Genomic DNA, 24,628 nt, shown 5'->3' on the forward strand with positions numbered 1-24,628 from the left:
TAGAGCAGTTCAGTTCACATCTAAAATAGACACTTAAGAATAGATTTTTTTTATGAGGCATTTCTGTAAATGGTGAAAACTTAATGAAAAAACATTTATTCACTCTGATATTCAGACTTATATAACAACTGTTTCTTTAGTTATTGCAGAAAAAATAGTTAGGCCTTAACTTCCCTTGGTTGGTAATATCCTTTCTACCTGTTTATTAATGAATATGGGCCGCTAAAAAAATTTTTTTGACTGGAATAAAACCAGAATAAGGGTCAACGCCGACTGGTTTTATTCCAGGTGGTGGCCTTTATTCTGTTTTTCCCCCAATTGATGATGGCCCTCATTCTGGTTTTATTTCAGTTGGTGGTGGCCCGTACACTGATTTTCTTCCAGTTAGTGTTGGCCCTTATTCTGGTTTTATTTCAGTTGGTGGTGGCCTCTACTCTGGTTTTCTTCCAGTTGGTGGTGGCCCTTGCTCTGGTTTTATTCCAGTTACTCGTGGCCCTTACTCTGGTTTTATTCCAGTTGGTGGTGACCCTTACTCTGGGTTTTATTCCAGTTACTCGTGGCCCTTACTCTGGTTTTATTCCAGTTGGTGGTGGCCCTTACTCTGGTTTTATTCCAGTTACTCGTGGCCCTTACTCTGGTTTTATTCCAGTTGGTGGTGACCCTTACTCTGGTTATTTACACTCTGGTGGCCCTTACTTTTTGTGAGTCTATCAGAGAGAACCTCGTAACCATGAGGGAAAAGGACGTTTTCCAACTGCCATAGTGCTGTTTCGCCTGCACTGATCTCAACTGTCCACAACTGTCTCATTGTGCAGGAACCATCAATCAACCAGCAGAGGCCATAACATACCACCCTAACTAGTGAGGTTTTACCGCTGTACCATCCAAGCACCCAGTTTTAATACCTCCTGAATCTACGGTAGACCTCAGTGAGGCTGAGCAGGTTCTCAAATCTAAATCAAACTTAAATCTGCTACCTGATCAGGTTGTTTTTTTTTTATTACTCAGCACATCTCTTTTCCAGTCCATGTGTGTAACATCTCCAGCTTTACCAAACCCTCATCGTAAAAGTAACGATTTCTAATTCTTTCGATCAGTAGCCTCAGAAATAAAATCACAGTGAGAAAAGCATTATTATTAGCTGACGCATCAGATAAGAGTTTTTATGTGTTAATCCCACAGTGCCACCCTGGTAAGCTCTGTCTGGCAACAGGCCTGCTAACCCTCCCGAACGCTGGCCTCTGGAAGCCACGGCACACCCAGCACCAAAGGTCATGTATACATTACACTAGCCTGCACTATAAATCTGGCCAGTCCTTGGCACTGACCAGAGCTATAAACTACAGCCACGAGAAGGATGCACAGAGTTCTCTTGGAAGGCTTAGGGTATGGATAAAATAAAATAAAAATGTTGTTTATAATGAAGTTTTGGATGTAATGTGGGATACACTATATTAATATCAAAAGATTAAGGCAGTAAAAAAACAACATCCACACCTGCACACCAAGCAAAACTATACCAGGTGAGTCAAATTATGTAAACACTTGAATGGCGGAAACCATTTATTCACAAAACATACTTCATATGTGTAAGATGATTTACAGGACAGTCTCAACCTGTTCGCCATCATGTTCAACACACAAAAACCAGCGAGCAACGGTACCATTTAAAGCCTGGACACACATTTTGCGGGGAATAGATCCATTAGTGTTAACATAATTTTGACTCACCTGGTATTTTAGCTACTACAAATTTTAATTCCAGATTTGAAAACATACTTTGACCTGCATTTAAAAACTAACAGTGTAAAGAAAGTCTCAAAGTTTTATTTTAGCAACTTTATTGTTCTTATTCCAACTCATACTTTACCTTCTACAGTGCATATCATTAGCAAAAGATTCAGTGAATTTAAAAAATGTCTAGACAAGGCATTCTTGGCAAACTATCTTTAAATGCCTCTAATGGACTTAAAACCTTCTAAATTTTACTAGAATTTTAATAGGACGCACAGTAGAAGAACATTCACCCTGTTTTACAAACCAGTCTCATGATATTTTGCCTTTATGTAAGAGGTCATAGTATTTTTTGTCTGACATTTAACACCCTAGTAATTTTTGCTGTAAAGCAACCCCATATCATTATGCTTTTACCTCCAAACTTTACTGTGGGTGTGGGATTCTTGAAATCATATTCATAACTCTTCTTTCTCTAAGCATGTGAATTATTCCCAAAGAATTTTGTTTTGATTTATGTAAATGCTTGTGTGCAAATCGTAGATGTAATCTCTATTTTTACAGCCCACTCAAAACTCCTTTGCTTAAAAAATGAGTTTCAAAGATGAGGAGGAGAGACTGCAGATCTAAAGCTGAGTAGCAGTTTGGGTTTGCTGTTTGCCATTGGCTAACCAAGCCATTAGATTACTTAGTCTGCTGTTAGTCTGAATTCTACAGTGAATAACTGTCCTTTCATTGTATCTTTAGTTATTGCAGAAAAATTGTTTTCAGTTAAGTCCTAACTTCCATTGGTCAGTAATTTCCTTTCAACCTGTTTATCAATTATTAAGGGCCACTACAAGATCCCCTCTTACCACTGACTGGAATGAAACCAGTCAGAGTCAACACTGACTGGTTGCTGTTTGTCATTGACTAAGCCCAGTTTACAGATTTCTGAGTCGAAATCCACACATTTCTTTGGTTATTTACTGACTTATTTTTGGAACACAGGATGGGAATTAAAGTATTTTGTGTGACTAAGATCTTTAAACCTTTAAACCTCAGTTTTTAGCATTAGCATAGAACTATAAGTGGAATTAAATTGTATTTTATACAGTTTGGTACAGTGCAGTTCATGACTGAACCTGAGAGCCCAGAAGTGTAGAAAACCAATGTTACTGTGCCACCTTCTAAAACCTCACAATAACTTAAATCAAGAAAACATTCTTAACATGACTAATGTCAAATACTGTATTGCCCCTGCATAACCAATATGCCATCATTCTTCTAAACCAATCCGATAGTAGCAGCTCTGATCAGAAGGTTGTTTACTGGCCAATCCACCAACCTGAAAAATGTAAAAACATAATGTTATACTTGGCTAAACTGAAAACAGCTGGGTGGTTTTCATCCCAACAAGATCATTATCTAGGACATGTGACTTGTGCAGTTGTAGGACTACACACTTTGGCAGTGTGTGAAAAGAGTCATGTCATGTTTGTATTCATTGACCCTTTAATCGACTATTGTTAATGACACTTGGCATGGGAAACTAACAACCTGAGCTGCCAAACTCGATGCTTCACATTTCAGACCGGTGTGCTAATTTAATTGGTTGTTCTGTTTAAGAAAGTGTATTAATTTTAAGATCGCTCGGACAGCACCGAGGGGCAGTTTTACAATGTTTAAATAAACACACTGATGTTTCCCCCAGGTCTTTCCAACCCTGGCAAAAAATAGGTGTGAGATGGAGCTGTTGAACGGCAGAAAGCATAATCAGAGGTTTCAGCATTGCAAAAATGTATCTTTGGATAAGATACAGGCCCTGACAGCCAAATCATTAAGCAACACATGCTTAGTGAGACTGATTGAGATAAGACTAGTTTGTCTTATCTGTGAATCTGTGCAATCTTGGCTGTGAGACCAAAACATACACTATTTGGTCCAAAATATGTGGACACCACTTTCTAGTATTTTGAGTTAAGCTGTTTTAGCTACACACGTTGCTATTAAGTGTATAATTATAAAATTAATGATATGCTTCCAGCTTGTGGCAAAATATCAGATGTGCCCTTTTTTGCTTTAGCCTGACTGGGCCCCTGCCCCTGTGACGATTTTGGTGTAAAAGAAACCCAGTGGCCTTCACAGAGCCCTGCCTTCAAACTCACTAAACACCACTAAGATGAAATGGAATGTTGACTGAGAGACAGGCCTTCTGAGGTCATGAATGCTCTTTTGAGTAAATGGGAAGAAATTCCCACACACTTAACATCTTGTGGAAAGGCTGTTATAGCTGCAAAGATGGATGGAAGACTTTGCATTAGAGCTAATGGTTTTGGAAAGGCAAGTCTAACAAGCTCATAGTCGGGTGTCCACATATTTTTGGCCATAACATGTATTCCAATTTTTTACTGCTGATCACAGAACAAACTTCATAAAAATAGCCAATCCTCCACCATGCATCTTTGGAAGACACTGGAATGCCTGGTACCCAGATGGACAAACGGAAAAAATGAGTAACCCAGAGAGTGAATCGAGGTAAGGATTGAACGCAGTTCCCCACAAATCATTGCTGATGTAAGGCCTCCACTTTACCAGCTAGCCACTGTGCTGTCCCAGTATGAACCTGAATGTTGAGTGAATAGTGTGAATAATATTGTAAATAAAAAGCATATGAATAAAGAGCTTTGCTAATTAGCACTTAGATCATGCAAGACTATAAATCAACATGAAACAACTACCAGAGTTCTGAGGCGGCCATATGGTTGGTGTGATCTAAGCTCACTGGCAGGTACAGATAGAAACTTTCCAGTATAGTGGCTAAATGCCCAAATGCCCCATTTGTATCAAAGATCAGTGTCCCGACAATGCATGGTTTGTAACAGGGGAACAAAACTTGGATCTCTAAGAAAGATGAAAAATAAACACATGCTATACTGTTGTATATATTTTACTCCTCAGTCACAGTGTGAGATTTTTATATTTTCACTCTTTATAGAATGACTTGGTATTAGTTTTGCATGAGTATAATCAACCATTTTACACTTAAATAGTACTGATCTGTAGTATTTTTGAACAGATATGATTCAACAGCTTGTACAACCTCAACTATGGAGTAAGACTGTGTGATCAGATGTAATCAAATAATGACTTAGAAGCTGCTATAACATAAATAATATCATCCAAGACAGGCAATCTTTACATTGTCAAAGGTTTAGAGTCTGCTGTACATGAAAAGTTCCTGCTTCAACATGGGTCTTCATTTTTATGCATTTTATCCCCTTTTTCCTTCCATTTTTACATAACCAATCGGCTGCTGAGGACCCCAATGGCGTCCAAAGAGGGTGTATATTCGCCTGGCACACGCTTCCTCCGACATGTGCGCAGTCCACCAATCCCTTCTTATTCTTCCATACTTCAGTGTATTTGTGTGTGAAGTCGGCTTTGCCACTCCTCGATCTCTGTTCTTCTCCACGTTCTGTACAGGCGCCCTTAGGCACCCTTATGCTAGGTTCACACTACACGACTTTCCAAGTTATCAGGTCGCTGTACAGTTCACACTACACAACTGGATCTCTTGTAATCGGGAGTCTTTCAAGTCGGTGTGTATTTCACACTACAGGACTGATCGGCAATAGGGGGTTTCACACTACACCATCTATCACCAACTGGAATCGCAGGCGAGCTTCTCTGGTCAGTGGTTATTGTGCCCCTGTCCCACCTTTTTGCAACTCCTCCCCTGCGTTTCCCCTCACACCGTATCTTGCGTTCTCATTGGCTGTGGTTCACACATAGCAATTGAGAGCCAAGTTTCGATCGCCGTGCGAACGCCGAGTTGCTCCCGAGTCGGCAAATCTAGCACCAACCAGTCGGTGAGTAAAAATCAGGGCAAAAATTGTGTAGAGTGAACTAGGCATTAGTCTGGTCTTTTCCACCCAGCAGACTGGAGGCCATTTTTACATTAGTTAATTATGCCTGTTACAGATTCAAACCAAAGAACTGCACTGGTGTGCTAGTGGATTGTCCCACTGCGCCACCACATGGGTCTTCTTAAAGCTTGACTACAATTTGTTGCTGATCACATGGAGAATACCTGAACACCAAAGAATATCTAAATCAGTGACTTTTGTCTTGCTGGCAGCCTCTGAACCCAAGACAATGTAAAGTAAAAAGCTCACTTGACTGTAGCAGCATTTAGCAGCATTTTCCTGACAGACCAGTTTTAGGTGGTTCTTGAAAAACATCTGACCATCCAAATTTCTCAGCTTATGATGACAGTTTCCTTCCTGTCTTCTTTTTAAAGGGGGCAGTGAGGGGGGCACAAGTGCACCCCATATGTAGAAAGACATTGACACAAAGTGTATTGATTTGGTTCTGGCTGTTATAGATTATTAACATTATCTTTACTGTGAATGCTGTGAAATATGAGGCTGTAAATATAGCATTTTAATTTAAATGTAGCATCTTTTTAATTTCCTTTTAGCAAAACAATAGCAAACAATGCTATTTTGGGGAAGGAATTTAGGATTAAATCTTTGAGCTCAGACCTTACCATCACTAAAAGTGCTCATAGGTAAATTGATGCGTAAGTGCTTACATTTCATTAATATAAAAGAATGAATGTACCTACATCATACAAGAGAGCTACAAATGTACATAGAATTTAGGATCTATCTGTACTGTCAGTTATAGCACAATAAAGTCTTTGTCAGGAAGAATTTTCAGGAAACGTAACAGCAGCATTGTTTCACAATATTTGGCTACATCGTTTAAAATGACGTAGGTCTTGCAGATTTGGTATTGTTTTGGCATGGTATTGTTTAGTCAAGTCTCAAACTGACAATTTCAGTCTGCACCTACTGCATTGTCCTGTCCTCAAACTCAACTTCAGTCAGGTAGACATGCTAAGCTAAGAGCCCAATTGCCCAATTGTTGCTGACTTAAAACCAAACCATGAATACATTTCAGTAAAAAGTATTGAGCAATAATTCTACATGTGTCACGTCCATCCTTGTCAACACCAGCTATATACTACATTTGTTCCATTTGCACTTTCACTCTGAAAGTCCATCCAGGTTCACCATCCTGCAGGTGGAGATGAGGAAGTTCGGACTGTGCATCCGACAGTCCACTTGAGAAACCTGAGACATGAAAATTGGCCACACCAAGCAATCAGGTAAGATCCAGCCAGTCGGGACGCTTGTGTGGTTTGCAGGTGTGGATGTCCACGGTATCCTCACAGTCTCTGCACTCCACTGCACAGCACCACTTGAATTTGCACTCGCACTTGGTGACCCGTCTAACCCGCGTGGTGTCATATCCGCGCCCACAGCACATGACTTCACAGCCATCCATGCCCTTGGAAGATTTATTACACACCCTCCCTGCTGTGCCCAGAGAACCTGAAACAGACGTGGGGAAACAGATTTAGGATAATGACACATCCACTGTTCTTCCAGACAGTCAGCAGTGTGGTTTAATAAAATATTAATGTTTGGTACTTGACTTGAGACTTTTGCAGACTTGTCCAAAGATAAATGATTTATGAGACACTTATGAGTATCACTTTCTCATTTTACCAAATGTACACTCAGCTGGCAGTTTATGAGGTACATCTACCTTGTAGTTACATTCAGCTACCTACCACATGGGTGTAACTCATAGGTTTATGTTTATGCTGTATCCTGTCTACATATAGAAAAGACCCAAAAAACCATTGATGAACATAAGTAGTGATGAGCAAAAATATTAGGACCACCCCCTAAAATGTGTTTGACAATCAGGGATATAGTAAACATTAGGCTGATGGCAGTTACTTATAGCTATAAAGACCTGAGTGACTTTGATAATGGCCATATTATTATGGCCAGATGACTGGGTTGAAGTTTCTCCAAACCGGAGAGGACGCTCAGTGCCAGCTGTGGTATCACCCAGCCACAGTGGTTCATGGGACAAGCCATGAACTGCTGACAAGTTGTTGGGCAGCCAAGACTCAATGTGTCCACTACAGAGCAACAGTGCTACTGTGGCTCAACTTGCAGCTTATTTTAATGCTGGTGATGAGCTGAATGAGCTGAAGGTGATGAGCAGACCAAAAGCACCTACAATGAGCATGCAGGTTTCAGAACTGGACGCTGGGCAAAGGGAGAACTTTGACTGGTGAGACAGATCCTGATTTCTGCAGGATCATGTGGATGATCAGGAACATGTGCATAGTTTACTAGAACAAAATACAGCACCAGGAAGCACTCTAGGACCATTCATCTTGGAATAACTCTGACCAGATATTATTTGGATGGTAGACCTTTTCCTTTACAGTGTGGATATGGCACTGGTAAGAGTCAAGCGCAAAAGTGTTGCTTGAGTCTTTAAAACCCTTAATGTTACTGCTGGGTTGAGAAGAGTTTGCCAACCGAAAAAATACAGCCAACAGCACCTTGTGGTCAGAATCTTTCCACTCATGAAGGTCTAAGGAAAGACCTTCATGAGTGCATTGCTGAGTCGTTTTAACACTGTACAGAACACTGTCCCTATTACAAGACATATGTCTTGTTAAAACTTTATGAAAATGTACTGATAGCTCATCTTTTCCATGTACAGTATGTCAACGTCAATCATGCTCTAGATCTTCATTAGTGGTCAGTTTCTAACCGCTGAACCTTATTGGGCTGGAGGTTTTTGGTTGGCTGACTATTCTCACCTCTGCAGTGACATTAAGTGGCTTAACAACCCCAGCAAAGCTGCCATGCCCAATAAATGAGTACCAGCACAGCACACAATTTCTGAGAATCAACCACTACCTAAGGCACTGGTTCTGTGGTGAATCTTTTCCATTTAATAGATGGAGTAGAGCTGAACTGACCTTCTATATGATAGATGGTTAACAACTGTGCATAGCAACAGCTAAACTACAACCAGTAACCTACAAAAAGCACCCATATGGAAGGTCTACTTAAAAATGCAATATTTGCAATCTTATTTATTTCTATTAAATCACTCCATGCCCACAACAGACCATGAGGCCTTAGTTGGCCTTAGTGTTAACTATTTACCCACCTGCTGTGCGATCCAGAAGGCAATAGTCTGGTGAGTTTTCTACAAACACCAGCTCATTCTTGGTTGTTCCTTTAAAGTTCTTGTCTGCAGCCATAAACCCTGTACCATCCTGGTTCATCGTGACCTCCACTGCTGTGTTGTACTTTTTCCTCAGGTAGTCTCCGGTGCGACGAAAATCAGACATAGCAAGCCAACATGTCCGCAAAGTGCAGGAACCACTGACTCCATGACACTTGCATTCTAGCTTCATGAAGCGCTTCACTGCCTAAAAGCAAATGATGGTCAATTGATGATCATTGAACAATTCTTCACGCCAAGTAAAGGAACGAAATTAGATCTTTATCTTGGAGGGCAAGCTGTAGCCTAGTAGTTAAGGTAATAGGCTAGTAATCGGAAGGTTGCAGGTTGCCCAACCACTGCCAGGTTGCTGTTGTTGGGCCCTTGAGCACGCCCCTTAACCCTCAATCGCTCAGACTGTATACTGTAACTGTAATGTAGGTTGCACCCAATAGAATCATAGACATTTTATTGGCTACAAACCTTAGTTTGTATTGAACTTTTTTCTGGGATGGTCCTTACCATTCGTCCACAGCGGTTGTTGTGAAGGTTCATGAGTGCTCGGGCATCTTTGACCATCCTCTCCCTGGCATCCACAAACGCCTTAGCAAACCTAATGCCGTAGTTGACATTGTCGCTGCAGCCACCCCAGTCGAAGTCGCCCATTTCATCACTAGCTCGTCCTCTCTTCTGGGTGTCACAGGTGCACATCTTGAGCTCCCCCTGGCTGCAGGCTTTGGTGATGGCATACACAACACCAGCAGAGGAGATTGCATACACAAATGCTGCCTCACGGCTGCCTGCCAAGGTTGAGCGAAAAAAGTATGTTCTTATCAGCTTTGGATGACAAAAAATGCAAAAATGCAATAATTAATGCTTTTTCATTAACTTTTATTTTGCTTGCCATTTATCAATGTGGTAGTGTGATATGGACCATAAAGTAATCATTCACTGAGGCTTAACATTTTTGGCTTGCTAGGCCTGTTCGAGTGTAAGAGGCCACCCTGGAGTTTCCTACCCTCAGACTGATTCAGACCAGTGCTCCCTCACCTTCAGTGTCGGGATGACTGCATTCACAGCCTTGAGGTGTGTTTTCTTCCTGCCACAGAGAGCATGATGACCCCTATTCCCCTCATTATTCATCCTCCCGCTTATGCACTTAGCCAAAACAGAGGGTAATATGTCAAAGTTAGCAGCTTTGTCTGTCTGCCAGAGTCATCTTCACAAATATTTACATCTCCTATTACTGTTTATATATCAGCCGTGCTGATTCTACCCGCTCTGTACTTGTATTTGGAGGATATCCTCTCTCTCTCTCTATCTCTGTTTCTCATTCTCTTTCCTTCTTTGACTTCCTAACATTTTAGATAACTAAAGGGTCCTGGCTCTTTATCTCCAGCTTGTTTTGGTAAAGCCTGTTAATCAGTAATACATTTTATATCCCTGGATATATATAGACTATTTATACCATTGTCATTCGTGTCCATTAAAGTGCTATGACAGCACAAGGTAAGTAAAGATAGAACATACTGCGGAGCATGACACGACCAAAGACAGTGTGGTCACGTTCCAGGGTGCTGCAGTTCCACCTATGGTGCTGGAACTGGTGCTGACACTCCTGAATCCACTCTTTGGCTCCATCTCCAATTGATTGCATCAGGTCTGGGTGTCTCTGGCACAACTGTCGCTGCTTGTTGACCAGACCTGGAATGTTGTCACATATGACCCGGGCACCAAGTGCACCAATGTACCTGCAGAAAGGAAAAACCACAAGTGGGTCTACTGATCTTCCTTATTCTTCTCTACTGGATAACAGTGTGTGGACTTTCTTTGCACCTAAAATGCTTTTCTAAAGATCTTCATCCTGATCAGAGTAGGGGTGGTTCTAGAAACACTGGGCACAAGTCAATTCTAACAAGAATTTAAGACAAGAACACAGAAACACCCTGGATACAGCACCACTGTACCACAGGGCATCACACCCTCACTCACTTACTGACACAAGTACTTACATCTAGGGACATTAATTTACCAACTGCCAAACCTTAAGTTGCTTTGGCAAACTAAAATGTACCTTGCTCTTCTGTCTTGTGTCACTGGCTGTCACACAACACTAAAGGTATTCAATTGCTATTTAATTTTTCTACAAACATTCATTCATTGTCTGTTTTACCACTGCTTTATCCTATTTAGAGTTGCGGTAAGTCTGATTCTTTGGACAAGAGGCAGGAAACAGCCTGGACAGGTCACAGTACATCACAGGGCAAACAAACATACACACACACACACACACACACACACACACACACACCTAGGGGGACTTTAGTAACTCCAATTAACCTGACTGCATGTCTTTGGACTGTGGAAGGAAACCCACACAGACACAGCAAAAACATGCAAACTCCAGACAGAAAGGACCCAGATCACTCCACCTGGGAATCAAACCTTGGACCTTCTTGGTGTGAGGCGACAGTGCTACCCACCCAGTCACCCCCCTATAAACATCACTTTTAAATGTATCACTCCACATCAGTAATTCTTTTTAAAATCTCTTTGCCTTATCTTGATTTTGTGTTGCATATTTTAGACACAGACTAAAACGGTAGCAGGTGAGGTTTCCTGCTGATCACTCTACAATAAAAAACAGTATACAGGTGCACCACTATCCCTGTGCCAGCTTAACCTTTTCCAGGTCCTTTGCTGTTATATGGGGGTTTTGCTTTGTCTTTTTGACTAGCATGTAAGCAGTTTTCTTTAGGAGATTTTTTTAAATGTGGATCTTGCCTGGCCTTTCACAAATCCTTTCTATTTGACATTTTGACAGTGGAAATTACATTTGATCTATTATTACAGCCTTCCTCAGCTTTGTAATGCTTGAAGAGTTAGAGAATCCATTATGCTTTGCAATTGTCATCAACTGACAGGCCTAGGAAGTTAAATTAGTTTACAACTGGAAGAGAATTCACCATTTAATTAAGTATATATTAAATAATATTATCCTATTTATATTATATAAAGTAACTGTGAATTTTACAATTACATTTATAAATGAGGTTTGCCGTGTTTGCCTCTTTCACTTCTAAAGCAACAAAATATGTCGTTTGGCTGGGGGGTGCAAACGTTTGCATACAGCTGAACAGTATTACTTGATAGGGCTCTTTGATTCAGATCTACCACACACACTGTAGGTTTTATGATGTACTAACAGCACCTTGTCGCCTGAGTAGATCTTATTATCCAGTAAATTGTAACTACGTTAGTGAGAAGGTGCTCAGATAAAGCCGCTGCTCAGTTTCCACTCCTCTTATGGACGTCCCTGTCTCTATTCATACGCACATACACACACACGGTCCACATGACTTATCCTTCCCACCAATAACACATTTATACATCACATGCACACAGTCTCTCTGCACTGCAAAACCAACCAGCCACATGTGGCAAAGATGAAAAAGGACTTAATGTTTAATGCTTAAAAGCCAAAATGTGCTGTTCATGAATTGATTGCTCTGAAGACAACAATCCCCATAACTGCATAAATGACTGTAGGAAAGGAGAGATATTTATCACTGCAGGCTTTGGGCGCACTGCCATAACTGTCTAACAAACTAAACTTCACATTGCCAGATTCCTACTGCCTAATGTGGAGCAAAGGGACCTTTTCACATCTTATTATTTCAACACATCTACAAACATACAGGTACAGTGTTGCTGCTTGCTTGGTTGAGAGAGAGGACAACATTCACATTAGCGGGAGGCATGTATTCAAAGACTCTAAAATTGGGTAGGCTATTGAGACTCTCTGTTGTTTACACAGCTGTAAGACTGTGAACCAATAGGCCAAAAAGTAGTAAGATGCTGAAACATGTTGATATTGCTTCCACTGAGACTGGAGAGAAGGTCCTTGGATGCTGCAATTAGTGACAAAGAGAAACATTTAATTGAGAAATCTAGCCATGTTTCATCATCTCTGCTGTTAGGAGATAAAATGCAACAACATGTGACCACATTGGAAGTTTGTGGCCCTGAACAGGAATGTCAGACTTAAATTTGATGGGTATTTTTTAAATATGCAGCTCAAAACTTTACTTACTGAAGAAATTCTACAAGACCAAAACATTTGTTTATTATTTTATTAAAATGGCACTGATCTTTGTGGGAAATTAATTATTGGTTAAAACTGCTGATATTATTCACAAAAATCAACCCTTAACTGGTCATTAAAAAGTGAAAAACATATAGTCTATTCCTCAGAAGAGTATATTCTGTGGAATCGTGGATTTTTGTTTTGTTTGTTTGTTTATTAGGATTGTAACGTCATGTTTTACACTTTGGTTACATTCATGACAGGAACGGTAGTTACTCATTACACAAGGCTCATCAGTTCACAAGGTTATATCGATGACAGTCTTGGACAATTTAGTGTCCCCAATTCACCTCACTTGCATGTCTTTGGACTGTGGGAGGAAACCGAAGCACCTGGAGGAAACCCACACGGACACGGGGAGAACATGCAAATTCCACACAGAAAGGATCGAACCCAGGACCTTCTTGCTGTGAGGTGACAGTGCAACCCACTTAGCCATCGTGCCGTCGTGGATTTTTGTAGTTTATACAGTAGTAGCTCAGCGCTTAAGGTACTGGACTAAGCCCCACCACCAACAAGTTTCCACTGTCCCTTAACCCTCAATTGCTTGTATTGTATTTAGTCATAATTCTAAGTCGCTTTGAATGAAAGCATCTGCTAAATACCACAAATGTAAATGTATACTTCAAGAACACTCATAAAATATATAACACAAATCAGCTGTACCATTTATTTAATAAAGAAAAGTCATAAAGATAAATGCATAAAACTATGCCTGTCTAGAAGCATTGTGTTCTAAAATTATAAATTATTTTAGCAACTGCATTTCCTAAACTCAGTTACAAGCTATACAATGTAAATTAAAGCAATAAGCCACGAGAGGCCGTGCATTACTGTGATTTTAGCACGGGGATGAAGTTTTTGGCACGACGCGAAGCGGAGTGCCTAAAACTTCTTTCCCCGTGCTCAAATCATAACAGTAATGCACGGTCTCGAGTGGCTTATTGCTTTTATAAAACGGCGGTCAACATAAAATATAATAAATACAACAATGTTTAATTCATAAATTTATTTATTGTGTATAAACTTACAATAAAGCATTCTTCCGCGACGCAAAATAGTTCGATTAACAGTGTTGCTAGGCAACATGAGGGCGAAAATAACATTAACTTTTTCTTTTCAGTGGCGTATTAATATGGAATGATGTGAGGTGGTCCTAGGTGTGAGTTTATCGGGGATTTTACAACGGCTTCGAACGCGGCTCAGCCAATCAGATTTTAGGACCGGAACTATCCGTTTTATAAACAAATATAATGCCCGAATATTGAATATAGATTTATATTATTGTGCTTTGTTGTAAAGAAATTGTAGCGTAACAAACAGTTAATATTATAAAATATATATATATTTTTTTTATTAATTCCTATTTAATTCTTTCAACAGAGGGAGACCAAAGGGCTTCTCAAATTTTAATTAGATGAAATTAGAATCGATTACTATTATATTACTATACGTATTTTATTATTTGTTATCTTAGGCCATCTCTTAGGTCCTAGAGGGCTCTGATGGTTCATCTCTTCTAACATCACTGCCATTGTGAAGAGTGTTGCTGCTATGATGCTTATCATTATAAATATCCTTACCGTTGCTATATATCTACATTACAGATGCTTCTTCTTCTTCTTCTTCTTCTTTTAATTATTATTATTATTATTAATTGTGTGCTCTAGTGTGTAATATGTATATGCAATATACTATTGTTTTTGTTACTGTATTAATATGGATAAATGTCCCCAAGTTTTTTTTACCTACCTTTGGCCTTATTTAGTTGTAATTGGACAATAATCAAAATAAATTAAACAGATTTGATTTAATTTAGTTAAATTGTAAACAGACTGATAAAGGTACTAAAGATAAACTAACGCTCAGAACAGGCTGGCCGTCCATCGCAGGGCACCACACGTTTACTTAATCATTCACACCTAGCACCATTTATGCGCAGCCAATCAACCCTGAATGTTTTAGAAGGAGGGAGAAAAGCTGAATAATTAAAGAAAATGCAGATACAGAGAGCTCATGCCACTCATCACACACACTGACCAAAGGTTTTAATAAACTGGTTTTAGGTCACAAGATTGTTTAGAAACCAATCTTGATTTTTTTTGGTTTTATGTTTGGGCTGTGATCTTATTAAAACATGCATCTTCTTTTTCTATATTTCTAATCCCCTGGCTAGGATTAAACTCTCCTCCTAAATGTCTTGGTATGTCTTCGATGATCTGTAATGTCTTTGTAGAGAAGCAGCGCCATGTCATTATGCTTGCACCTCTATGTTTCACTGTGGGGTTATTGTTTTGGGATCATGCCCTTTCACAGATCTTCTTTCTCTAAATACATCAAGCTAAATTATTGACAAAGACATGGGGTGTTAGTCTGAGAGCATGTTAAGAAAGCTTGTGTGACGCACCTGTCCAGGGATGATTTGGGGTTTCATAAACTTTCCACCTGTGGATTATGGAATCAAATCTTTTAACATGGGTGTTTGCCAAGGCTCTGTTGCTTTTTCTAATATGTCCCTAAGAATGTTAGGAATCTCCTTTATTTTCACAATGATTGCTACTTGTTATGTGAACACTTCTCAAACAATGGCAACATATTTTATAATAAAACCAGTTTTTACATTTTTTGCAGGATTAATACCAGAACGGTTTTAATGAAGCCTTTACATATATAAATTATAATATGATTAAAAATATTTGCTTAATATTAGTTTTGTTTTTGAAAAAAGGAACATGGTTTATGCTTATTAATACATATTTTTGTTTTTATTTATAGGCACAAAGTTTAAACTTTATATTAAAAGCAGTGAAATACTTGTTTTGCGGCACGGTGGCTAAGTGGGTAGCACTGTCGCCTCACAGCTAAAAGGTCCTGGGTTCGACCCCCAGGTGGGGCGGTCTGGGTCCTTTCTGTGTGGAGTGTCCGCATGGGTTTTCCTTCGGGTGCTCCGGTTTCCTCCCACAGTCCAAAGACATGCAAGTGAGGCGAATTGGAGATACAAAATTGTCCATGACTGCGTTTGATATAAACTTGTGAACTGATAAACATTGTGTAATGAGTAACTACCGTTTCTGTCATGAATGTAACCAAAGTGTAAAAACATGACGTTACAATCCTAATAAACAAACAAATACTTGTTGCCCTTCACTGTATTTAAGTAATTATGATAAATGTTTTTGTTAGGTGCAGTTACAGAAGATGAATGGGGTGCTCACCACCAGGACGAGTCCACACTGGGGGTGAACATGAGCAGCAGTAGAATGAAGGATGAGTAGATCCTCTGCGCTCTCTCAGGTCCGGTACCCGCGCCCGCACTGCCTGATATGTGTCCGGATTTATCCAGCTTCAGCATCTTCATCAAGTACAAATCCAGTTCAAAGCAAATTCGTTCTCCAGTGTTGTTTTTCTTTCCTAAAACACTAATGCATCAGTACAGAATCGTTCTCCAAATACATGTGCATGTCCGTGCCTTGCGCGTCACTCTGCCTCCCCGTTAAATCCTGAATGAAGAGCAGAAACGTCCGTACTGGCAACCAGCATCAAAACTCCCAGTTACTCTAAACTTCTGCTTCCTTTAAAAATGTGTCATATGGAAGGACTGATGTAACTGACAGTGTAGGGTAGCTGAATGTAGTGTAGTGTAGTGTAGTGTAGGGAACTGTAGTGTAGTGTACTGCAGTGTAGTGTAGTCTAGTGTACTGTAGGGTAGTGAGGTGTAACTGAGTGTAGTGGAGTAAGGTGAAGTGTAGCTGAGGGCTGTGTACTGTAGTCTAGGGTAGTGAAGTGTAGCTGAGTGTAGTGCAGTTAAGTAAAGTGTAATTTAGTGTAGTGATGTGTAGCTGAGTGTAGTGTAAAATCTAGTGTAACTAGGTCTAGTGTAGTCATATGTAGTGTAGTGTATCGGAACGGGTTGTAGTGTCGTCTAGTCAATTGAAATGTATAAATATAATCTAGATGAGTGTGGTGTAGTCTAGTATAGTGTAGTGTAGACTAGGGTAGTGTAGAATAGTTGAGTGTAGTCTAGTGTAGTGTAGAATAGTTGAGTGTAGTGTAGTGTATGTGCTGCAGCATCAGACTGACAGGAATATCATGTGTGCACATGGGTGGTGGGAGTGATTGGCTCCTCTCTCTCTCTCTCTCTCTCTCTCTCTCTCTCTCTCTCTCTCTCTCTCTCTCTCTCTCTGTCTCTCTGATTGGACAGGATCCAGGATCATTGTTTACTGCACTGTGTCTGCATGGGTTTCCTCTGAGTACTTTGGTTTTTCCCATCTTCCAAAAACAAGGTGGATCGGCTGCTCTAAGTCCCCCATAAGTGTGAATGAGTAAATAAATGTGTAAATGTTGTGCCCTTTTTAGGGTGTATTCCTGCCTTGTAGGGGTTCCAGATTTAATGCTTTTCTGGCCAGGATAAAGCATTTAGTGAAAATGAATTGGCTTATTGGAAAGTATATTTCCAATAAACCAATTAGGGGAAATGGTGGCACAGCTAGTTAAGTGGGTACCAGATGGGTTTTCTTTCACCAACAACATGGGTAAGGTGGATTGACTGCTCTAAATTCATCCTTAGTGTGAGTGAGTGGGTAAATGTGTGTGTGTGTGTGTGTTACTCTACAATAGATTGACTCCCTATTTAGGGTGTGTTCCCCCAATGATGCATCTTTTTCTTGATAAGGTTTGAAGCTAATCAGCCCAGAGATTGACATACTGGACTGTGATTGATTTAGCCAAACGTTCAGTAATTACATGAAAGTAAAATTGTGTGGTTTCTTTGAGCACAATGTGTTTGTCTTTTATTTCAAATAGAATTAGGTAAATAATGAATCCATAAATTCAGAAAATTTAAATATTTTTCCTGTAGCTGTAGACAGACAAATAGATCAGGCAGACAGACAGACAGATAGATCAGTGCATGGTACCCTGCAACACTGATGCCATTCTCTGAAGTTCAGCTGGTGTAGGTAGCCCAGACCAGCTTATTCGGTCTATATATAGTGCAATGAATACATTCTCTGCGAAGATAACTGACATCGCAGATGTATTTCAGGATTTGACTTTGTCATTCTACATAATTGCCCAGCTTGTTTATGCGATATCTGGGTTATTAGTGGATGTATTTCCTACTTTACACATATTACAATCATATTAATTTCATAAAGTCTTTGATAAAATTTTCTTAGGAACATGACAGTCATAATCACCAACTAAAAGAAGTAGGTGTTTTTAGTACATTTCCTCTTTGCATTGCAGGACATATGCATGCCATATTACTTAACATTTCAAAAGCTGAAAGTTCTAAACTTAAAAATGTGGCCCAAACAGACTAATCTTCGTAAGTGAGAATATGGTCACTGTATCCTTAGAGGTTACCTAACTCTGAGGTTTCATCTGACCGCTCAATTCCTGAAAGTTAACTTGTGACTTGTCTTTTAGTTTGACCACATGTTAGCTTGTAGATTTTACCATTACACCAGCACAGGGTGCCAGGGCTCAGTAGGTATGAAGGTTAACAACATATTAAGGGGGCTTATTTAATGTTTTAGTATTCATTTTGATGAAGAATAGAACATTTTAATGATGTATATGACTGTCGACATTTCCATTAAGAGTTTAGGCTTTAGGTTTTTATGCAGTTGCTTTTTACTATGAGTGGACATGATTGCTGCATTATAATAAGTAATATAAGCTAAGTTATTTGGTTTGGTAATCACAACAGTATGATTTTTCTCTGGGGACGAGGCAGGCACGGACACACTGGCAGGCTTATACTCTTCAAAGAGCTTAATAGAGAACTGGGCTTTGTGGCTGGGACCAGTGTCAAATTATTTGTGGAATAATGATTGCAATGCCAGTACACTGTGGTCTTGTTATTAGTTCACCATTGCAAAAATGCTACCCTGGATTAACTGTAAGTCCTCTAGCATCTTGATTTGATAACTGATAAATCCATTGAAAACCTCAAAGTATTGAATCAATATAAGCAAACCAAAGAAAAATTATATGGAAATTAAGATCCTCAATTGACAACTATTATGCTACTCTTTCACCACATTCATTAACATTGATTTTGGGATAAACATTCGCCTAGACTGGCAGCAGTTGTAGAGTGCAAATGGATAGCAGGTTTCTACGGAGCCCCTAAGGTGACATCCTCTGAAAAAAAAATAACGCGTGGCCACGACTTAGTAACGCGTTCCCACGCCTTATTAACGCGTGGCCACGACTTACTTAACGCGTTCCCACGCCTTACTAACGCGTGGCCACGACTTACTTAACGCGTTCCCACGCCTTAGTAACGCGTGGCCACGACTTACTTAACGCGTTCCCACGCCTTAATAACGCGTGGCCACGACTTAGTAAGGAGTGGGAATGAGATCGTGGCCACGACTTAAAAAGGTTGAAACAGTTGAATATTGTTTACTCTGTTTACTTTCTTGACTATCGTGTCAATAAACAGAATGGATGATTAAAGCATTGTACTTGCTTACTTTATATTTATTACATCTACAACAGTAGCGAACATTAACGTGTGTATAAACATTACTATGACAACTCGCATACGTCTGTGTGTGCGTAACAGTTCCGTACTGAAACATAAAACCATCACACGTTCCATACATTAACACATGTTGTTAGCCGTAGATTGTTTGTTTTGGAGCCTTGATGTAATATGCAGTCTCCCTCCTGGGTGTAACAGATGATCACACCACATTCAACTGTTTCCCCTAACAACATGTGTTAATGTATGGAACGTGTGATGGTTTTATGTTTCAGTACGGAACTGTTACGCACACACAGACGTATGCGAGTTGTCATAGTAATGTTTATACACACGTTAATGTTCGCTACTGTTGTAGATGTAATAAATATAAAGTAAGCAAGTACAATGCTTTAATCATCCATTCTGTTTATTGACACGATAGTCAAGAAAGTAAACAGAGTAAACAATATTCAACTGTTTCAACCTTTTTAAGTCGTGGCCTCGATCTCATTCCCACTCCTTACTAAGTCGTGGCCACGCGTTATTAAGGCGTGGGAACGCGTTACTAAGTCGTGGCCACGCGTTACTAAGGCGTGGGAACGCGTTAAGTAAGTCGTGGCCACGCGTTATTAAGGCGTGGGAACGCGTTAAGTAAGTCGTGGCCACGCGTTACTAAGGCGTGGGAACGCGTTACTAAGTCGTGGCCACGCGTTAATAAGGCGTGGGAACGCGTTACTAAGTCGTGGCCACGCGTTAGTAAGGCGTGGGAACGCGTTAAGTAAGTCGTGGCCACGCGTTAATAAGGCGTGGGAACGCGTTAAGTAAGTCGTGGCCACGCGTTAATAAGGCGTGGGAACGCGTTACTAAGTCGTGGCCACGCGTTATTTTTTTTTCAGAGGATGTCACCTTAGGGGCTCCGTAGGTTTCAGATCCAAGTCAGTCAGAAATAAAATAATTATAGAGATGTTTTAGAGCTTGATATAATGTCTAGTAGTCTTAATTCCACAGTAAAGCATAGCAGAGACATGATGGATGAGATTTAATTGAGCACAGCATTTTCTAATGAAACATGCAAACATGATGCAATGATGCAAGCTACCCTGACAACATGGCTTTTTGGCATATTGATCTTAACATAAACAGTAAACAACAGAGGACACAGTCATCTATTCATATTCAGTAACCCCTTCATTTAGATCAGGGTCACAATAAATCTAGAGACCACAAACATTGGATGCACGGCAGGAATACACTTTAGACAGGGTGCTAATCCATCACAGGGCATCACACTTAACCATTTACTCACAACTTACAGACTATCTACAGAGGTCAGCGCACCTACTGGCATATGTTTGGAAAGTGAGAGGATATTGTACTACCCAGACACAGTCCAAACTCCTCACAGATGTAACAGAAGGCAAGATTTGAACCCTGGAAAATACAGGTGAAATAAGCCATTTATGGTTAAAGCATCATAGCTCTTAACATTTTGAAGATGATTGCTGGAGATAATTATTATTATTATTATTTTCTTTGTTTATGCATTTTCTTCCCTTTTTCTCCCTTTTAGCATGTCCAATTGCCCGATTGTGTCATGTTTCCTCTCCACCAATGCCGATCCCTGCTCTGATTGAGGAGAAGCTAACCCACGCCCCCCTCCGACATGTGGGCAGCATGCCGTATGCATCTTATCACCTACACGTTGACAAGTGCAGTGCAGCTCAGCGTTGTGTATGGAGAGACACACCCTGAGAGCACTCTTTTTCTCATCTCTGTGCAGGCACCATCAATCAGCCAGCAGAGGTCGTAATTGCACCAGTCATGAGAGAGAGACCCCATCCGGCTTAGTCCCACCCAGTCGTTGTTCATGTGGCCGCTCAGCCTTAGCCAGCGGGCAGAGCTGAGATTCGATACGATCAGGGCCGGCGCTAGGGGGGGCATTGCCCCCCCAAATTGTGTCTGTGCCCCCCCAAGCAGGGGCGTAGCACCAAATTCTGGGCCTTATGCACAAGAAGTGACCGTGGGCCCCCTTCGAAATGCGGCTGCTCCTGGTGAACCAGCGCTCAGTCGCGTATGCCACGCGCGTCTTCCGACACGCCCCCCTCCAGGTCCGTCTGCCGATCCACATCGGGTGCTCTATTTCCACGTTTCTCCCCCGATTTGGGGCCCTAGTGCCTCTATCCCCCTTTGCCCCCCGCTGCAAAGCACCTACTTTTACTGCCCCCCCAAAAAAAGCGGTCCAGAACCGGGGCTGGATACGATGTATTCAAGATCCCAGCTCTGGTTCCAGCTTGTGTTTTTACCACTGAGCCACCTGAGCGGAGATAATGGAGAAAATTATTTGACATGTATGTTTTAATTTTTCAGGGTTGCTAAGGTGGTCTGGGTACTACATAGCTTGGAAATTGCTCAGAGGAACCGCATGGTAAGTTACTATACATTCATTTATATAAAAATGTTCAAGATGTTATCTAAAATTCATTATAAATAGAAAATATTTTATTCAAGTATTTATTGACTCTAAAATAAAACAAATCCTGAGAGTTCTACTTTTTCAGTAGTTTTTACAAACCGGCCAATTTGGCACCAACAACCAAACCACACTTTCCCCTTCCTGATGTTTGATATTAATAAAAAAAATAGCTTTATTTAAATAAAGTCACACTTTTTATACTGTATATTCACATCCAAACTGGGCATGAACATGTTATTTGCCTGGGCTCCTAGTCTCCCATGCCCAAGGGCTGGTTGTATTGTGTGAAGGAGGTATTTCTGCTGTCCTCACATCCTTGACCCACTGACCCTAACAGGAATGTTAATTGGGAATATCCAGCAAAGGAGGTGACCACATGTAAAAGAGAATATCTGTAGGAAAAGCATATTGTGTGCAGAACATGCCATTTAGATTTAAGTCAATTTGACATTTGGAGCGCTTGGTGGTGCAGTGGTCTATTACACGAGCCCACCACTGCTGAGAATCGGGTTTGAATCTCAGCGCTGCTATTGACTGCCCATCAGACAGGGGGGATATACAACGATCAGCCATTTTATCAGCTCCAGTAACCATATAGAAGCACTTTGTAGTTCTACAATTACTGACTGTAGTCCATCTGTTTCTCTGCATGCTTTTTTTTAGCCTGCACCTTGTTCTTCAATGGTCAGGACTCCCACAGGACCACCCGAGTAGGTATTATTTAGGAGGTGGATCATTCTCAGCACTGCAGTGACACTGACGTGGTGGTGTGTTAGTGTGTGTTGTGCTGGTATGAATGGATCAGACACAGCAGCGCTGCTGGAGTTTTTAAATACTGTGTCCACTCACTGTTCACTCTATTAGACACTCCTACCTAGTTGGTCCACCTTGTAGATGTAAAGTCAGAGACGATCGCTCATCTATTGCTGCTGTATCCAGCACAACACACACTAACACACCACCACCATGTCAGTGTCACTGCAGTGCTAAGAATGATCCACCACCCAAATAATACCTGCTCTGTGGTGGTCCTGTGGGGGTCCTGACTATTAAAGAACAGGGTGAAAGCAGGATAAATAAGTATGTAGATAAACAAATGGACTACAGTCAGTAATTGTAGAACTACAAAGTGCTTCTATATGGTAAGTGGAGCTGATAAAATGGACAGTGAGTGTAGAAACAAGGAAGTGGTCATAATGTTATGCCTAATCAGTGTACATTAAAATTAGCATTACATCATTGTAACATATTTATTAGTGTGTGGTTGCACTGGGTAAAAACAAGACTCTGTGATTTGTTCATTTTTGTAAAAATTAGAAAAAATACAAAGAAATGTCTTTTGATGGTTTGGCTGACCAACTTGATTGCATTTTGTAAATATAAACAAATGTGCAGTCTGCAGGGACTCAGGAGTACTTTGGAAAGTTGCTGGTGGCTGCATCAAGAAATGCAATCGGAAACTGTATTATGCACAGAGAAAGCCATACAGTACATCAATTCTACTCAGAAGCAATGCCAGGTTCTCTGGAACCAAGCTCATATCAGATGGATGGAACAATATCTGTGATCAGGTGACTAGTACTTGTTTTCAGAAATAATGGACGTTGAGTTCTCTGTGCCAAGGATAAAAAGGACCATCAATTAGATACTTCAGTAAAAAGTGCAAAAGTCATTAGTTTTATGCTTATTAATAATGCATTAAGTCAACAAAAAGATAATTTATCCATTAATTGTATTTATGTAAATGACAATCATCAACCTAAATTTCAGAGTCATGACAGGCCGATTATGTACCATATTTTGGGTTATAAATATTATTTGTATATTTTAAATCTGATTTTCAAAGTAATTGTTAGGTTAATTACAGAAATAAAACCTGACAAATTAATTAATATTGAAATACATATTACAGACAAGTTAAAACGTATGCTGAGCAAAACAGAACAGGAAACGTTATCAGTGATATTTGGGAGGTGACGGGAGGTTTGTTTGTAAAATCTCTTCAATTCAGTTCCAAACCCACTAAGCTGGATGTTCATGCACGACTAGTCATTAGTAGCACGACTGTGGCCGGGCGGTAGAGCAGCACATACTTCATGCATGTTTGCTTCTCTGTTTTCCAGCTCACACATATACCCTCACACACACAGCCAGAATGAGGGGATTAAGGATTTAGGGAGAGGCTCGGCTGGGTAAACTGCCATCCTCTCCCCTGTTAGTCTCACATGGATGCCTGTGATGTTCCAACATTTTTCACACACTTGGTTCTGCAAAGGCAGCATGAGAGAGTCAGTGGTGCTGGTGTGAAATGTTTTTAAAGACGTGTTACTCAAAATAACTGGAATAGTTGGAATTTTTTAAAGCCATTAAATTCCTAATGGTGCACAAAAATTATTATAGTGATCACATGAACCCATGGCATAAAATACACTGATCAATAAGGCTAAAGATATTGTCTTACTATTAATGATAAATTGTATTTTTTATGATTGCAGTTTGGACTCCCACTTAGAGGCAATTTAGATCTGCCAATCCACCTACAATTAACACACTGTTTTAATGGTGGAAGAAAACTTAAGTACCAGTAGACACACAAATTGGGAATAAGACTCCAACTTCCTGACAGAAAGCAACCAGGTTAAACCCAGGTCTGCAGGAACTCCGTGCCACTGTGCTGCCTCTTCTCCCTTAATAAAACATAAAT

General features: G+C 40.3%; 1 protein-coding gene across 1 annotated transcript; it reads right to left on the bottom strand.

Moving 5' to 3' along the window:
• Positions 1-6,885: 6,885 nt before the first annotated feature.
• wnt2ba (wingless-type MMTV integration site family, member 2Ba) lies at positions 6,886-16,283 on the bottom strand. Its single transcript, XM_062996608.1, has 5 exons — positions 16,189-16,283; positions 10,357-10,577; positions 9,349-9,626; positions 8,770-9,034; positions 6,886-7,115 (listed from the first exon to the last, which is right to left on the bottom strand). Exons 1-5 carry the CDS (start codon positions 16,218-16,220, stop codon positions 6,886-6,888), a joined length of 1,026 nt encoding a protein of 341 aa, XP_062852678.1. The 5' UTR covers positions 16,221-16,283.
• Positions 16,284-24,628: the final 8,345 nt, after the last annotated feature.

This window comes from Trichomycterus rosablanca, chromosome 6 (assembly GCF_030014385.1).
Source record: "Trichomycterus rosablanca isolate fTriRos1 chromosome 6, fTriRos1.hap1, whole genome shotgun sequence".
NCBI classification, from domain to species: Eukaryota; Metazoa; Chordata; class Actinopteri; order Siluriformes; family Trichomycteridae; genus Trichomycterus; species Trichomycterus rosablanca.

What these genes read in the sequence shown, in the direction of transcription:
- wnt2ba (XM_062996608.1), bottom strand. Translation starts at nt 16,220, where the DNA reads ATGTTCACCCCCAGTGTGGACTCGTCCTGGTG. An exon ending in AGTGTGGACTCGTCCTGGTG is followed by an intron (nt 10,578 to 16,188) that starts GTGAGCACCCCA and finishes TCCTTTCTGCAG; the next exon opens with GTACATTGGTGCACTTGGTG. An exon ending in TGGTCGTGTCATGCTCCGCA is followed by an intron (nt 9,627 to 10,356) that starts GTATGTTCTATC and finishes CAACCTTGGCAG; the next exon opens with GCAGCCGTGAGGCAGCATTT.